Raw genomic sequence first — 15,534 nt, forward strand, 5'->3', positions numbered from 1 at the left:
CCAGCTGCAGATGGTGGCACATGTCGGCACTAATGACGTTTGTCGCTTTGGATCTGAGGTAATTCCCTCTGGATTCCAGCGGCTATCTGATTTGGTGAAGGCTGCCGGTCTTGCTTACGAGATGAAGGCAGAGCTCACCATCTGCAGCATTGTTGACAGAACCGATTGCGGACCTTTGGTGCAGAGCCGGGTGGAGGGTCTGACTCAGAGGCTGAGACGGTTTTGCGACCGTGTTGGCTGCAGATTCCTTGACTTGCGCAATAGGGTGGTGGGGTTTCGGGTTCCGCTGAATAGGTCAGGAGTTCACTACACTCAGCTGGCGGCTACACGGATAGCGGAGGCTGTGTGGCATGGACTGGTCGGTTTTTTAGGTTAGAAGGCCTCGGGAAAGTACGGGGTGGGCTGCAATCTCAAAGGGTGCATGGCAAATACAGGACATGCTTGGATCAAGGAACAGTCGGAATTGTAGTTGTAAATTGTTGTAATTGTTCTAGGAAAGTCCCTGAGCTTCAAGTGCTAATAGAAAGCACAGAAGCTGAAATCGTTATAGGTACAGAAAGCTGGCTAAAGCCTGAAAAAAGTTCTGCAGAAATTTTTACGAAGTCTCAGACGGTGTTCAGGAAAGATAGATCAGGCAGAATTGGTGGTGGAGTGTTTGTGTCTGTCAGTAGTGGTTTATCTTGTAGTGAATCGAAGTAGATACTCCGTGTGAATTGGTATGGATGGAGGTTATACTTACCACCTGAACTAAGTTAATAATTGGCTCCTTCTACCGACCCCCAGACTCTGATGATACAGTTGCTGAACAGTTCAGAGAAAATTTGAGTCTCGTAACAAATAAATACCCCACTCATACGGTTATAGTTGGTGGGGACTTCAACCTTCCCTTCCTTGTTCAAAACCGGTGGTAGGCAGGAAACATCTTCTGAGATTGTCCTAAATGCTTTCTCCGAAAATTATTTCAAGCAGTTAGTCCACGAACCCACGCGAATTGTAAATGGTTGCGAAAACACACTTGACCTCTTAGCCACAAACAATCCAGAGCTGATAGAGAGCATCATGACTGATACAGGGATTAGTGATCACAAGGTCGTTGCAGCTAGGCTCAATACCGTTGCTTCCAAATCCACCAGAAACAATCGCAAAATAATTTTATTTAAAAAAGCAGATAAAGTGTCGCTAGAAGCCTTCCTAAGAGAGAATCTCCATTCCTTCCGAACTGACTATGCAAATATAGACGAGATGTGGCTCAAATTCAAAGATATAGTAGCAACAGCAATTGAGAGATTCATACCTCATAAATTGGTAAGAGATGGAACTGATCCCCCATGGTACACAAAACAGGTCCGAACGCTGTTGCAGAGGCAACGGAAAAAGCATGCGAAGTTCAGAAGAACGCGAAATCACGAAGATTGGCTAAAATTTACAGACGCGCGAAATTTGGCACGGACTTTAATGCGAGATGCCTTTAATAGGTTCCACAATGCAACATTGTCTCGAAATTTGGTAGAAATTCCGAAGAAATTCTGGTCGTGTGTAAAGTACACAAGCGGCAAGACGCAGTCAATACCTTCGCTGCGCAGTGCCGGTGGTACTGTTACCGACGACTGTGCCGCTAAAGCGGAGTTATTGAACGCAGTTTTCCGAAATTCCTTCACCAGGGAAGACGAATGGAATATTCCAGAATTTGAAACACGAACAGCTGCTAGCATGAGTTTCTTAGAAGTAGATAGCTTAGGGGTTGCGAAGCAACTCAAATCGCTTGATACGGGCAAGTCTTCAGGTCCAGATTGTATACCGATTAGGTTCCTTTCAGATTACGCTGATACAATAGCTCCCTACTTAGCAATCATATACAACCGCTCGCTCACCGATAGATCTGTACCTACAGATTGGAAAATTGCGCAGGTCGCACCAATGTTTAAGAAGGGTAATAAGAGTAATCCATCGAACTACAGACCTATATCATTGACGTCGGTTTGCAGTAGGGTTTTGGAGCATATACTGTATTCAAACATTATGAATCACCTCGAAGGGAACGATCTATTGATACGTAATCAGCACGGTTTCAGAAAACATCGTTCTTGTGCAACGCAGCTAGCTCTTTATTCGCACGAAGTAATGGCCGCTATCGACAGAGGATGTCAAGTTGATTCTGTATTTCCAGATTTCCGGAAAGCTTTTGACACCGTTTCTCACAAGCGACTTCTAATCAAGCTGCGGGCCTATGGGGTATCGTCTCAGTTGTGCGACTGGATTCGTGATTTCCTGTCAGGAAGGTCTCAGTTCGTAGTAATAGACGACAAATCATCGAGTAAAACTGAAGTGATATCAGGTGTTCCCCAGGGAAGCGTCCTGGGACCTCTGCTGTTCCTGATCTATATAAAAGACCTGGGTGACAATCTGAGCAGTTCTCTTAGGTTGTTCGCAGATGATGCTGTAATTTACCGTCTCGTAAGGTCATCCGAAGACCAGTATCAGTTGCAAAGCGATTTAGAAAAGATTGCTGTATGGTGTGGCAGGTGGCAATTGACGCTAAATAACGAAAAGTGTGAGGTGATCCACATGAGTTCCAAAAGAAATCCGTTGGAATTCGATTACTCGATAAATAGTACAATTCTCGAGGCTGTTAATTCAACTAAGTACCTGGGTGTTAAAATTACGAACAACTTCGGTTGGAAAGACCACATAGATAATATTGTGGGGAAGGGGAGCCAAAGGTTGCGTTTCATTGACAGGACTATTAGAAGATGCAACAAGTTCACTAAAGAGACAGCTTACACTACACTCGTTCGTCCTATGTTAGAATATTGCTCCGCGGTGTGGGATCCTTACCAGGGGGGATTGACGGAGGACATCGAAAGGGTGCAAAACAGGGCAGCTAGTTTTGTATTATCACGTAATAGGGGAGAGAGTGTGGCAGATATGATACACGAGTTGGGATGGAAGTCATTAAATCAAAGACGTTTTTCGTCGCGGCGAGATCTATTTACGAAGTTTGTCACCAACTTTCTCTTCCGAATGCGAAAATATTTTGTTTAGCCCAAGCTACATAGGTAGGAATGATCATCAAAATAAAATAAGAGAAATCGGAGCTCGAACAGAAAGGTTTAGGTGTTCATTTTTCCCGCGCGCTGTTCGGGAGTGGAATGGTAGAGAGATAGTATGATTGTGGTTCGATGACCCCTCTGCCAAGCAGTTAAATGTGAATTGCAGAGTAATCATGTAGATGTAGATGTAGATCACAACAAGGTTGTATAAACCTGTCAGATCTCACACAAGACACACAGCTGTTACTTTTCTGATGTCTGAACATGCAGACACTCTTTTGAGGTGATCCACAGATCACAATCGAAGATCTTGCTGCGCAACTGAATGTGTCTGTTGGTAGTGCTGACACACTTATTCACTAGTTGTGTTAGTCAGGCAGCGAGTAACCCAGTGGTCACCCACCTCTTAACAGAAGATCCTCAGGAAATTGGAGAAACGGCTTCAGTGTGTCTGACATCACAAAAACTCAAATGTTCTTCTCCTCCTACGTAGACAAAACGAGGTCTCACACACCCCTGCGCAACTGAGAGTAGTTCGCAAAACTTCAGTAGACTGTTCTTCCTCGTCCACTCTACAGCCTGGATCTCCCATCTTTGTTTGGACCGATGGAGGATGGACTCTGCGGAAAGCAGTACGTGGACGATGGAGAGGTTATTGACACAACAATGCTGGCTTAGATGTCGACCAGTAGAGTAGTACCGTGTGGGCGTACACTCTCTCCCAGTGTGGCTTAAGGCCGTTGCATTGAATGGAGATTATATTGGAAATGAGGGTTTTCTTGCATAAAGAGTGGGGAATAATTTGGTGTGTTAGACTCAAATATAAAACCAATCTGATTTCAGAGAAAAAAAAGTTGTATTACTTATTGAATGACTATTGTAATTTACTCAACATAGCACAATTTAATGTGACTGTATTCCATTATTCTCACTTTACTTTTGCTGATGTTAATTTTATAATGTCTTTTCAAGACACTATATGTACCATTCAGCTGCTCTTCAAAGTCCTTTGCTGCCGCTGATAGAATCAAAAGGTCATTGGCGATCCTCAGTGTTTTTGTTTCTCATCTGCGAACTTTAATAGCCTTTAGTAAATTTCTCCTCGATTTCCAGTAATGTTTCTCTCTTATCTCCGTAGACTATTAATGGAATGTAACAATATTAGAGAAGGAAAGTTGCCACTCACCATATACCGAAGATGCCGAGTCGCGATAGGCACAATAAAAAGATTCACACGATTATAGCTTTTGGCCATTAATGCCTCTGTCAACAATACACACACATACGCACGCACACACACTCACTCAAACACAACTCGCTCACACGACTGCAATCTCAGACAACGGGAAACCACACTGATAGAGACTATTAATGGCGTATTCAGGATATTTCAGTCAGTATTAACCAGTACTATAACTGCCACTGTACGATGAGACACTGCTCGACACAATTGGCACGTAAATAGATTATTCAGTCACTTAAATGTGACCATCTGTCAGAAGCCTGAATATCTGTCATTTGCTCTGTGGACCACTGTGAAATGTGCAGGAGGAGTCGGTGGGGTTGTGGAAGGTACACGGTCAGAGATGTGGGGCAGACTCGGATCTCGGGGCAGTAAAGTGAGGAGCAGCTATGACGTACCCCGAGTTGTCTCGGGAACACTTGGCCGAGCTGAAGTTGGCGATGCTCACTGGTACTCAGCCAGAGAAATGAGCAGCAGCGTGACTCGGATGAGTAGGAGTGTGACACGTGCACACTGCTAGCACATTTCCAACTTCACTGTGAAGTACTAAATACAGGGTTATTATAAATGATTGAAGCGATTTCACAGCTCTACAATAACTTTATTATTTGAGATATTTTCACAATGCTTTGCACACACACATACAAAAACTCAAAAAGTTTTTTTAGGCGTTCACAAATGTTCAATATGTGCCCCTTCAGTGATTCGGCAGACATCGAGCCGATAATAGAGTTCCTCCCACACTCGGCGCAGCATGTCCCCATCAATGAGTTCGAAAGCATCGTCGATGCGAGCTCGCAGTTCTGGCACGTTTCTTGGTAGAGGAGGTTTAAACACTGAATCTTTCACATAACCACACAGAAAGAAATAGCATGGGGTTAAGTCGGGAGAGCGTGGAGGCCGTGACACGAATTGCTGATCGTGATCTCCACCACGACCGATCCATCGGTTTTCCAATCTCCTGTTTAAGAAATGCCGAACATCATGATGGAAGTGCGGTGGAGCACCATCCTGTTGAAAGATGAAGTCGGCGCTGTCGGTCTCCAGTTGTGGCATGAGCCAATTTTCCAGCATGTCCAGATACATGTGTCCTGTAACCTTTTTCGCAGAAGAAAAAGGGGCCGTAAACTTTAAACTGTGAGATTGCACAAAACACGTTAACTTTTGGTGAATTGCGAATTTGCTGCACGAATGCGTGAGGATTCTCTACCGCCCAGATTCGCACATTGTGTCTGTTCACTTCACCATTAAGAAAAAAATGTTGCTTCATCACTGAAAACAAGTTTCGCCCTGAACGCATCCTCTTCCATGTGCTGTTGCAACCGCGCCGAAAATTCAAAGCGTTTGACTTTGTCATCGGGTGTCAGGGCTTGTAGCAATTGTAAACGGTAAGGCTTCTGCTTTAGCCTGTTCCGTAAGATTTTCCAAACCGTCGGCTGTGGTACGTTTAGCTCCCTGCTTGCTTTATTCGTCGACTTCCGCGGGCTACGCGTGAAACTTGCCCACACGCGTTCAACCGTTTCTTCACTCACTGCAGGCCGACCCGTTGATTTCCCCTTACAGAGGCATCCAGAAGCTTTAAACTGCGCATACCATCGCCGAATGGAGTTAGCAGTTGGTGGATCTTTGTTGAACTTCGTCCTGAAGTGTCGTTGCACTGTTATGACTGACTGATGTGAGTGCATTTCAAGCACGACATACGCTTTCTCGGCTCCTGTCGCCATTTTGTCTCACTGTGCTCTCGAGCGCTCTGGCGGCAGAAACCTGAAGTGCGGCTTCAGCGGAACAAAACTTTGAGTTTTTCTACGTATCTGTAGTGTGTCGTGACCATATGTCAATGAATGGAGCTACAGTGAATTTATGAAATCGCTTCAATCATTTGTAATAGCCTTGTACTAACACTATGCAAATGTGGCTGTCGCTGTTCGTCCTTCAAACTTAATGTTTAACACGTTGATTGCCATGAGGCTGCCACTGGCAGTTGGGGTACTCAAAGGTTTGTTTCTGCTGGGCTACTTGGCTCCAAGCAGAAGGCCGTCATCAAATTGAAGAAACGACATCAGCATGTTTGTCACCACAAAAATGCAATCGAACTTCTTCTCCTTGACAGTGCATAGCCTCAAACAAGTCTGCACAACTGAGGTTGCACCTGATGATGTGGTGTGGTCTGACACTGCAGTAAACATTATTTTATGTGTGGCAGACGTATTAAGCGTGCAATCGCTGCAGCTGTTACAAAATTTTATATGCTGCTTTACATTGGTAGTGCATGAAATCACAAAACTGACATGTCACCTTTTTTTGAGTACTGGAACTTACCTTGAGCTGCTTGCAGAAAGGTTAAGAATGGGCTGCATTTTTTATGAAGATGAAGAATCGGTGACTTATAGTGGCAGACAGGAATGAATGTATATATAAAATACACTAGGATGCCATAAGAAACGCACCACTTCAGAAGACAGATGTGAAAGCGTCCGAAACCCGTAGAGTTTAGTAGAGTTCTTAAAAACAGGAGAAGTGAGTGGTTTTTTTCATCATTACTTGATTGTTATTTCCACATTAGCGCCGTTTGACCTGTGCAGCGTGTAATAAATGTATGAGAATGCTCGATTTCTGTGCAGTGCGATGCAAGCACATCAACAGGACAGATTTATTTTGCAAATATCACAAGTCCGCGTTAGCACGCTAATTTTAATTTACACCTCGAAAGAGACTGGTTTATTGTGAAGACTGGAACCATACCAACATTTACTAACAAAAACTGACTATATGGAGTATCAGACCTAAATTGAGACTGGATTGAGGAGGTATGGCAGGGAGAACGTAATGTATTATCTGGGATGGAGAGTTGTTAATGGATGTAGAACTTCGTTACTCCCGTTGAAACCTGGTTGGGAACTGAGGTCGATTAAAGTAAATGGGTAAATCGATGAGGGTCATTGGTATACAGAGTGAGAGATGTCTCCTGATTCTGGAACTGTAAGGCTAGTAGCTTCAGTGACAGCATTTTAGTTTAGTTTGTCTGTGAAGGGTAGCATTACAAAGTTTCAAAAAATTCAGATTCTAGTGGTATTCTAATAATAAACCAGTAAGCCATAAATAAAACTTTGTTTTCTGTTAAAAACGAATGAGGAAAAAACAAAACAGCTCATATCTGTGTATACAGTTGTTCAAAATTGCATATAAGGATAAAGAATATATATGAGAGAAACAGTTTGCTTGATGGTTGAACTGCCCTTCTTTCATAGCTAAACCAGACTGCAATAAAGAAAATCAAACTGCACATTTTCATAGTGTGCCATAGCATGGTACTCAGCTTTAAAGGAAAACCTGTGTTTTAATAAATATACATATCCTGTGTCCGTCCAAACATTTATTGGAGTATTGTGTAAAAATTTGAAGTTAATCGGCAAAGAACCTTTTGAGATTTTTGGTAACAACATTAAACATCAGCTTGCGTGTATATAATAGTATGGATTAGAATGAATGTGGTGCCATGTGAAGTACCTTCTGCCACACACTTCACTGGTTCGCAGTGTAGACCGTGTACGCGGCTGCAGATTTAGGAAATGCACAGGTAAAATATTCTTAAAAAAAGGAAAAAATCTAAAGTCTAGTTTCTGTTGGAGAGCTACGATGCAGATTGCTTCTACATTTTTGTTTGAACAGAGTGCTTCCTTTATTGACATTACCACATACATGTCCTACTGTTTACAGTGTATCGATTTGCTGGGGTTAAAAGAATTTTTGAAAATAAATGATAAACTATGTGCTTGGTTTTGTGTCCAGTGTTACTGCTTGTATGCACAAAGCCCTTTTGCTATTTCACTCAATACTGTAAACAGGTCGCAAGTGAATCGGAGAACCACTTTGTTGATAACAGAGTATTGTGATGATGAGTTGTTACAATGCATTTCATTGGTTAACTGCCATGTGACATCATGCCACACTAGAAGGGGCTAGCAAAACACAAGGTCCAATCACATTAATGTGACCACCCACCAAATGCCTGAAAACCGCCTTCTGCAGTGCAGGAAGTGTGTCAGTGAGGTTCTGGAAGTTACCATCAGGGATGTGGAGCTATGACAACTCCATTGCCGTGACCAGGTGCTCTAGGTTTCTCCTCTGAGAATATACGGCACGAACTGCCTGATCGACGTGGGCCCACTTACTCTCAACGGGGTTTAAATCTGTGAGTTTGGTGCCCAGAGGAGTATAATAAACTCGTCCTGGTGCTCTTCGAACCATGCGTGTGCACTCTAAGCTGGTTGACGTGTTGCATTGTCTGCTGTGCCGAGGAAAACAAACTGAATGTACGACGTGGTCCCCGAGAGTACGGGCATTCTTGTGTCGATCCATTGTGCATTCCAGAATGATGAGATCGTGCAGGGAATGCCGTGATAAGATTACCCACACCCTTTAGTCTCCGTCCTCTGTCCTGGACCCTTGAGACATCGTTGCAGGGCTGTACACGCTAATGGCTGTGTGCTGGAAGGAGGATAAAATGTGATTTGTGTGAAAAGGCGACCTGTTGTCACTCAGGGGCACGCAAATGCCATCCTTCGCCACTTGCTTCAGAGTCTCGTAAGCAGCAAGATTCACTTTTTAGTGAGAGACCATCTTACCGTCTTACATCTTCATAACTTCATCCAAATTTCCACCACATCTGTAAAGCACACACGCACTGTTCTATAGACAATTTTCGGTTTATAATGTACAAATTTTACGTTTGTATTGAACCCTCAAATGGCATCAAGGATCAGATTGTCACTTGTTAATAACAAACCAGCCTCTTTAAATCAATCTTACTGCACACAGATTTCAAGATTTTTCAATATGTGTGATATTAATTAGCTAAAATTTGACGATGGACAGCCGGCCAGAGTGGCCGAGCGGTTCTAGGCGCTCCAGTCTGGACCCGCACGACTGCTATGGTCGCAGGTTTGAATCCTGCCTCGGGCATGGATGTGTGTGATGTCCTTAGGCTAGTTAGCTTTAAGTAGTTGTAAGTCTAGGGGACTGATGACCTCAGAAGTTAAGTCCCATAGTGCTCAGAGCCATTTGAACCATTTGACAATGGACAGAAATGCCCAGTGGTTAACTGACTTATGATGCACCCAGTATTTTAGCACAGGTCATTTAGCCAGTTTTGTTAACTGTCCCCCTTATCCTTTAGCATATTTTCTTTTTCAGCCATTTCATAACTTTGGATTTGAGACATGTCATAACCCTTATTTCTGCATGTAATTTTATTGTTGTTTGCATGAAGTAGACTTCTGTTGTCATTGTCTGTGATGGGTATTGCTAAATTTTGCATTTGTTGCAGCAAGCCAAACCTTCTGAAGGGTGTGTACGCAATGGGCTTCAATGCTCCTTCCAGAATACAAGAGGCTGCCCTGCCGATCCTGCTTGCAGAACCGTAAGTCTCTTTTTCAATTTGGAGGGTCCCTTCTGTCCTCTACAGAGTTTAATTGCAGCTAAATATGCAACATTTTATCTTTTCTACATTAGGTTTTTATTAAATGGCACACTGCTGTTTTCTGGGTAGAGGAAATGGAGATAAATGACTGCATTTGCTCTAGAAAGGCATAATTTTAAATAGCAGTTAGATATTAGTCTCCTCGTGAGGGACAAATTGCATTTGTGTGAAATTAGAGTAAAGCAGTTGTTAGTTATTTCCCTTGCAGATCCTTCTTGATTTTGACTCTGCTGCAAGAGATAGATTTGCTAGGGGATGGCTGGGACCAGTGTAAAGAAAAGCTATTTTCAGTAAGTTAGCAGATGACTAGGTCTTTTGTACAATGCAAGGAGGGAAGCTTGGAGTACAAATACAATCTTGACCCAGAACTGAATTTTCCCAGTTAATGAAAGTTGTTGATATCAGAAAATGTTAGCGTTTGTTTCTTTGGCATCTTTGTTCACATTACTTGTAAAATGTAAAAATTACATGTGCAAGGTATGGAGAACCTCGAGCAGCTCTGTGCCTTCTTGCTAATTTCACACTTTATTGTGTAAAAATAATCATCGATTGCCATTTAGCATTTACTGAAGAGTTGGTGCACATGAAAGTTGCTGAGTTTCCAGATTTTTGTGGAGGGTGGTTGCTTGCTGTATTTTTTCTGAATAGTTTGATGGTGCATTACATACATACGCTATAAATTGTCACCTCAATATGAAATATTAACATCTGTAGGGATGGATGCACAGTCCTCCGGTAATACAAATCAGTACCTCACCAAGTTATGCAGGAATGAATCTTTAGAGGAATGTGTACATTTTAAATCCAATGTTGTTTCCCCCTAGTAGGAATTAAATTCTAGTACGAATGAGACTGAGCACTAGCACTGGAGATCACAACTTCGTGTTAATTTATAGGTCCAACCGAGCAGGAGGGAGGAGTGAGCAGCAGCAGAAGCTCTTCGCGTTAGTGCACAATGTTTAGTTTAGTGCTTTTCTCAAGAACTACTATGAAGAAATGAATATTAAGTCTTTTCATATTCATATGAAGTCATATAGTCAATCATGATTGACTAGCGTGTGTCCAAGTTTTCTAAGAGCTTGGGTATTTATTTCATGCGTTAGCATTTATGTGAGGGACTTCCTTGTGGAAAAAGCAACTGGTGATAAATCTGTTGTCAGTAGTGTGATTTCTTTTTGTTTCAATAGCTTTCAATAATTATGCATCTATAGTGTAGTGAGAACTTTGCAGAATTAATTTTAGTGTTTGTTTATTCTTCTCATTTATAGTTTGTATGCATGTCAACTTCAGTAGTGCCACAGAGGATAAATTTCTCTCTTGTTGACATTATCTGTCTCCTAGTGAAATATGCTTTTAAATACTTGTCCTCGAGCCATTCCTCACTAGCCATTTTACACTTCCTGTCAGTCTCATTTTTATATGTTATATTTCCTTTTGCCTGCTTCATTTATTGCCTTTTTGTATTTTGTCCTTTCATCAGTTATAGTCAGTACCTCCTGTGTTTTCGAGGGATTTGTATTAGGCCTTGTCTTTTTACCTATTTGATCCTCTGTTGCCTTCACTATTTCATCTCTTAAAGCTACCCATTCTTCTTCTACTGTATTCCTTCCTCCTATTCTAGTCAGTCATTACCAAATGCCCCTCTGAAGCTGTTAACAATCTCTGGTTCGTTCAACTTATGCAGGTCTGATCTCATTAATTTCTAACCTTTTCTGCAATTTCTGCAGGTTTACTCTACATTTCGTAACTAGTAAATTGTGGTCATTCAGCATCTGCCCTTTGAAATGTCCTGCAGTTTAAAATTTGGTTCTGAAATCCCTGTGTTACCATTATATAATCAGTCTGAAGCCTTCTGGTGTCTCCAGATCTCTTACAGATACACAATCTTCTTTCATGGTCCTTCAGCCAAGTTCTAATGATTAGATTATGCTCTGTGCAAAATTCTACTAGGCAACTGCTTCTTTATTCCTCTCCCCCAGTCCAATTCACCTATTTTTCCGACTCTTCATCTTCCTACCCATCAAAATTAAATTTTCGTCACTCTTAACTATCTGAATAATTTCTTTCATCACTCTTAACTATCTGAATAATTTCTTTTGTCTCACACTTTCGACAATCTCTTCATAATCTGCAGATATAGTTGGCATATAAACTTGTACTACTGTGGTGGGTGTGAGCTTCCTCACAATAATGCATTTACTGTGCATTTCGTAGTAGCTTAACAGTATTCCTATATTTATTCATTATTTAACACACTTGTGCATTACCCTTGTTTAACTTTGTATTTATAACCCTGTAATCACCTGACCAGAAGGCCTGTTCTCCCTGCCACCGATCTTCACTAATTCCCACTTTATCTAACTTCAATCTGTGTATTTCCCAAGAAGGTATTATTGATTGATTTTTTTTTTTCAAATATCAGCAATAATGCATGACACAATGTGATGAAAATTACAGCTGGTGAAATGAATGTAAGAACATTATCTTCCTCGCTTAGTCCACCTGCTCACCTGCTACACACATACTTTGTACCATGCATCTGCGATAGTAAAATTGAGACATTTACAGCACACATACTTACACTGAAGTGCCAAAGAAACAGGTATATGCATGTGTATTCATTTACAGGGATATGTAAACTGGCAGAATACAGTGCTGCCATCGGCAACATCTATATAAGACACAAGTGTCGGACACTGTTGTTGGATCGATTACTGCTGTTATGATGGCAGGTTATCAAGATTTAAGTGAGTTCGAATGTGATGTTATAATCAGCGCACAAGCGATGGGATGCAGCATTTCTGAGGTAGCAATGGAGTGGGGATTTTCCAGTACGACAATTTCACAAGTGTACTGTGAATATTAGGAATTGTGTAAAACATCAAATCTCTGACTTTGCTGTGGCTGGGAAAAATCCAGCAAGAATGGGACCAATGACGACTGAAGAGAATCGTTCAACGTAACAGAAGTACAACCCTTCCACAAATTGCTGCAGATTTCAGTGCTGGGCCATCGACAAGTGTCAGCATGTGAACCAGTCAAAAAAACATCACTGATACAGGCCATAGGAGCCGCAGGCCTACTTGTGTACCCTTGACGACTGCACGACCCAAGTTTTACGCCTTGCCCTGGCCCTCGAACACCAACATTGGATTGTTGATGACTGGAAACATGTTGCCTTGTTGGACGAGTCTCAGTTCAAATTGTATCAAGGGGATGGACATGTGCAGGTATGGAGACAGCGTCATGAATCCGTGGTCCCTGCATGTCGGCAGGGGACTGTTCAAGCTGGTGGAGGCTCTGTAATGGTGTGGGGCGTGTGCAGTTGGAATGATATGGGACCCCCGATACGTCTAGATACGACTCTGACGGTCACACATACATAAGCACCCTGTCTTATTACCTGCATCCATTCGTGTCCAGTGTGCATTCCGAGAGACTTGGGCAATTCCAGCAGGATAGTGTGATTCCCCACACATCCAGAATTGCTACAGAGTGGCTCCAGGAACACTCTTCTGAGTTTAAACACCACCTCTGGCCACCAGACTCCCTAGACATGAACATTATTGAGCATATCTGGGATGCCTTGCAATGTGCTGTTCAGATGAGACCTCCATCCCCTCATACTCTACAGATTTATGGACAGCCGTGCAGGAATCACGATGTCAGTCCCCTCCAGCACTACTTCCAACATTAGTCGAGTCCATTCCACGTCGTGTGCCCGCGGGTGCCTTACACAATATTAGGCAGATGTACCAGTTTGTTTGGCTCTTCAGTGTAAATAGCTCATGAAAATTGCTGCAGTACACCAGTAATTTCATTATTTGCTTCACAAGAATAAGTGAAGTAACTGACAGTTAACTAGACAGTAACTCTATAATTGCTACTCCACTTCTGTAGGGTGTCCACATTATAATAATAATAATAATAATAATAATAATAATTTATTATTATTATTAGTGGCATCTGGTCAGACACAAATCACTGGCAGAGTGAAGTCTTTCACTTTCTGCCAGTTCAGAAGTAAGAGTCCAGCAGTTGAGTGATTTACAGACAGTAAGTATAGTGCATGGATTTTAACTGGGTTGCCTTTACACAGGGATGAACCAAGTGTTGAGAGGGAGAGGCATGCTATAGAGAAAACATGTTTTGTAACAAGCCTGTTGGTTTATTGGGACCAAACAGTGAGGTCGTCGGTCCCAACAAATTAGGGAAGGATGGGGAAGTAAGTTGGCTGGGCCCTTTTGAAGGAACCATCACGGCATGTGCTTGAAGTGATTTGAGAAATCATGGAAAACCTGAATCAGGATGGCCAAATGAGAGTTGGAACAATCGTCCTCCCGAATGAGATTCCAATGTGCTAACCACTGCGACACTTTGCTCGGTTTCGTAACATGTCTACCCTCAATGTAGATAGTTAGCTTCCTTTTGTGAAAAGGAGTTGTAGGTACCACTTGCGATGCACTGAGAAAAACTATATCATTCTGTTAAGAATGTTGGTAGAAATAAACAGTACCAATTGTGTTGAGTCATTAGTTCACTGTTTAATAAAATGCCTATAAAGAGTATATATTATTTATGTTTTGTCATTTTGAAAATCAATGTTCAACGAAAATTCTTTCTAAAGTTTGTTGATCACTAATGTAGATGATCTGTGGGGATGGTGGGGAGAGCGACTGGGGGGAGGGGGGGGGATGTACTAGCTAATATTTGATTGCGTCAAGGGGTAACGGTCTCAATTAAAGTTAGCAATAACTGCTCTAGATCACGGGATCCCAGGTTCAATTTGATCTGCTTGGGAGCTGGGTGTTGTGTTGTCCTCTTCATCATTTTGTTGTCACGGATGTGCAAATCGCCAAAGTGGCGTTAAGTGAAAAGACTTGACTACTGCAAATGGGGTCTCCTGGCCAGTAACGCTGTACAAAATAAATATTAACTCGTTAAAGTAGAATTTAGTAGTATCAAGTGTGTTATTTAATTATTTTATTTGTAGGCCGTCTAGGGATTACAGTAAGCTTGCTATTGCTGTAATAACAACTTGATATTGTTTATTTTTTATTATTTTTAAGGCAAATATTTTTTTATCGGTTCACTTTGTCTAACATTGTGTACATCTGAGCACTTGGCACCAATTGGCCATTTCTCCTCTCAGAAAGTCCCAAATTGCGCTTTATAGAATAACTTTGTGGTCGGTAGGTGGGGAGACAGTGTTGCCGATATGCAGGCAGACATGCCCAATGAGGCTCTGTGCTTGTATATGCAAAATAGGCTGTACAACGAGCATGTGGCACTCGAGAAAGATCTGCGAGTGGCTCGTGGGTGTCACCTACCACTCAGCTTATTCCATTATCAACCACAATGTAGTTGTTTTGAAGATATCCAGTTTGGTGTGTCTTTTGCTTGTATGCTCATTTACTGTAGTTATTTTTTGATGTTCATTTGCACAGATATTCTTGCTTAGGGTTTAGAGGCAACTATGTTGAAGATGCATCTTGTACATTAGTTGCTGCTGACACTTTGTATGTGGCTATCAAATTGTACTCTGTGTTTAAACATGTATTCACAATTTGTACTATTAGCCAAAACATTGACTGTTGGCCTTGCAATTGAAAGCCATGTGATGGTATTGCTGGCATGGAAGTGTGAGGGCGAATCACACAAATGGGATTTTACTTAAAATAATTATTTACTGAAAAATAAAAGGCAAATACATCTCCCATTCCATTACGTCATCTGCTACGGCAACCGTATGTAGAATATTT

At 41.9% G+C, this 15,534-nt stretch overlaps 1 protein-coding gene across 1 annotated transcript in view; it reads left to right on the plus strand.

The window, feature by feature from the left end:
- The window catches only part of LOC126213181 (DEAD-box helicase Dbp80-like), a 154,002-nt gene that overhangs the window by 41,101 nt on the left and 97,367 nt on the right, over positions 1-15,534 (plus strand). The window contains exon 3 of the mRNA XM_049940809.1: positions 9,620-9,712. Within this exon, the coding sequence (XP_049796766.1) occupies positions 9,620-9,712 (93 nt within the window). The remainder of the gene's footprint in view (positions 1-9,619; positions 9,713-15,534) is intronic.

Source organism: Schistocerca nitens, chromosome 11 (genome assembly GCF_023898315.1).
Source record: "Schistocerca nitens isolate TAMUIC-IGC-003100 chromosome 11, iqSchNite1.1, whole genome shotgun sequence".
Taxonomy (NCBI): Eukaryota; Metazoa; Arthropoda; class Insecta; order Orthoptera; family Acrididae; genus Schistocerca; species Schistocerca nitens.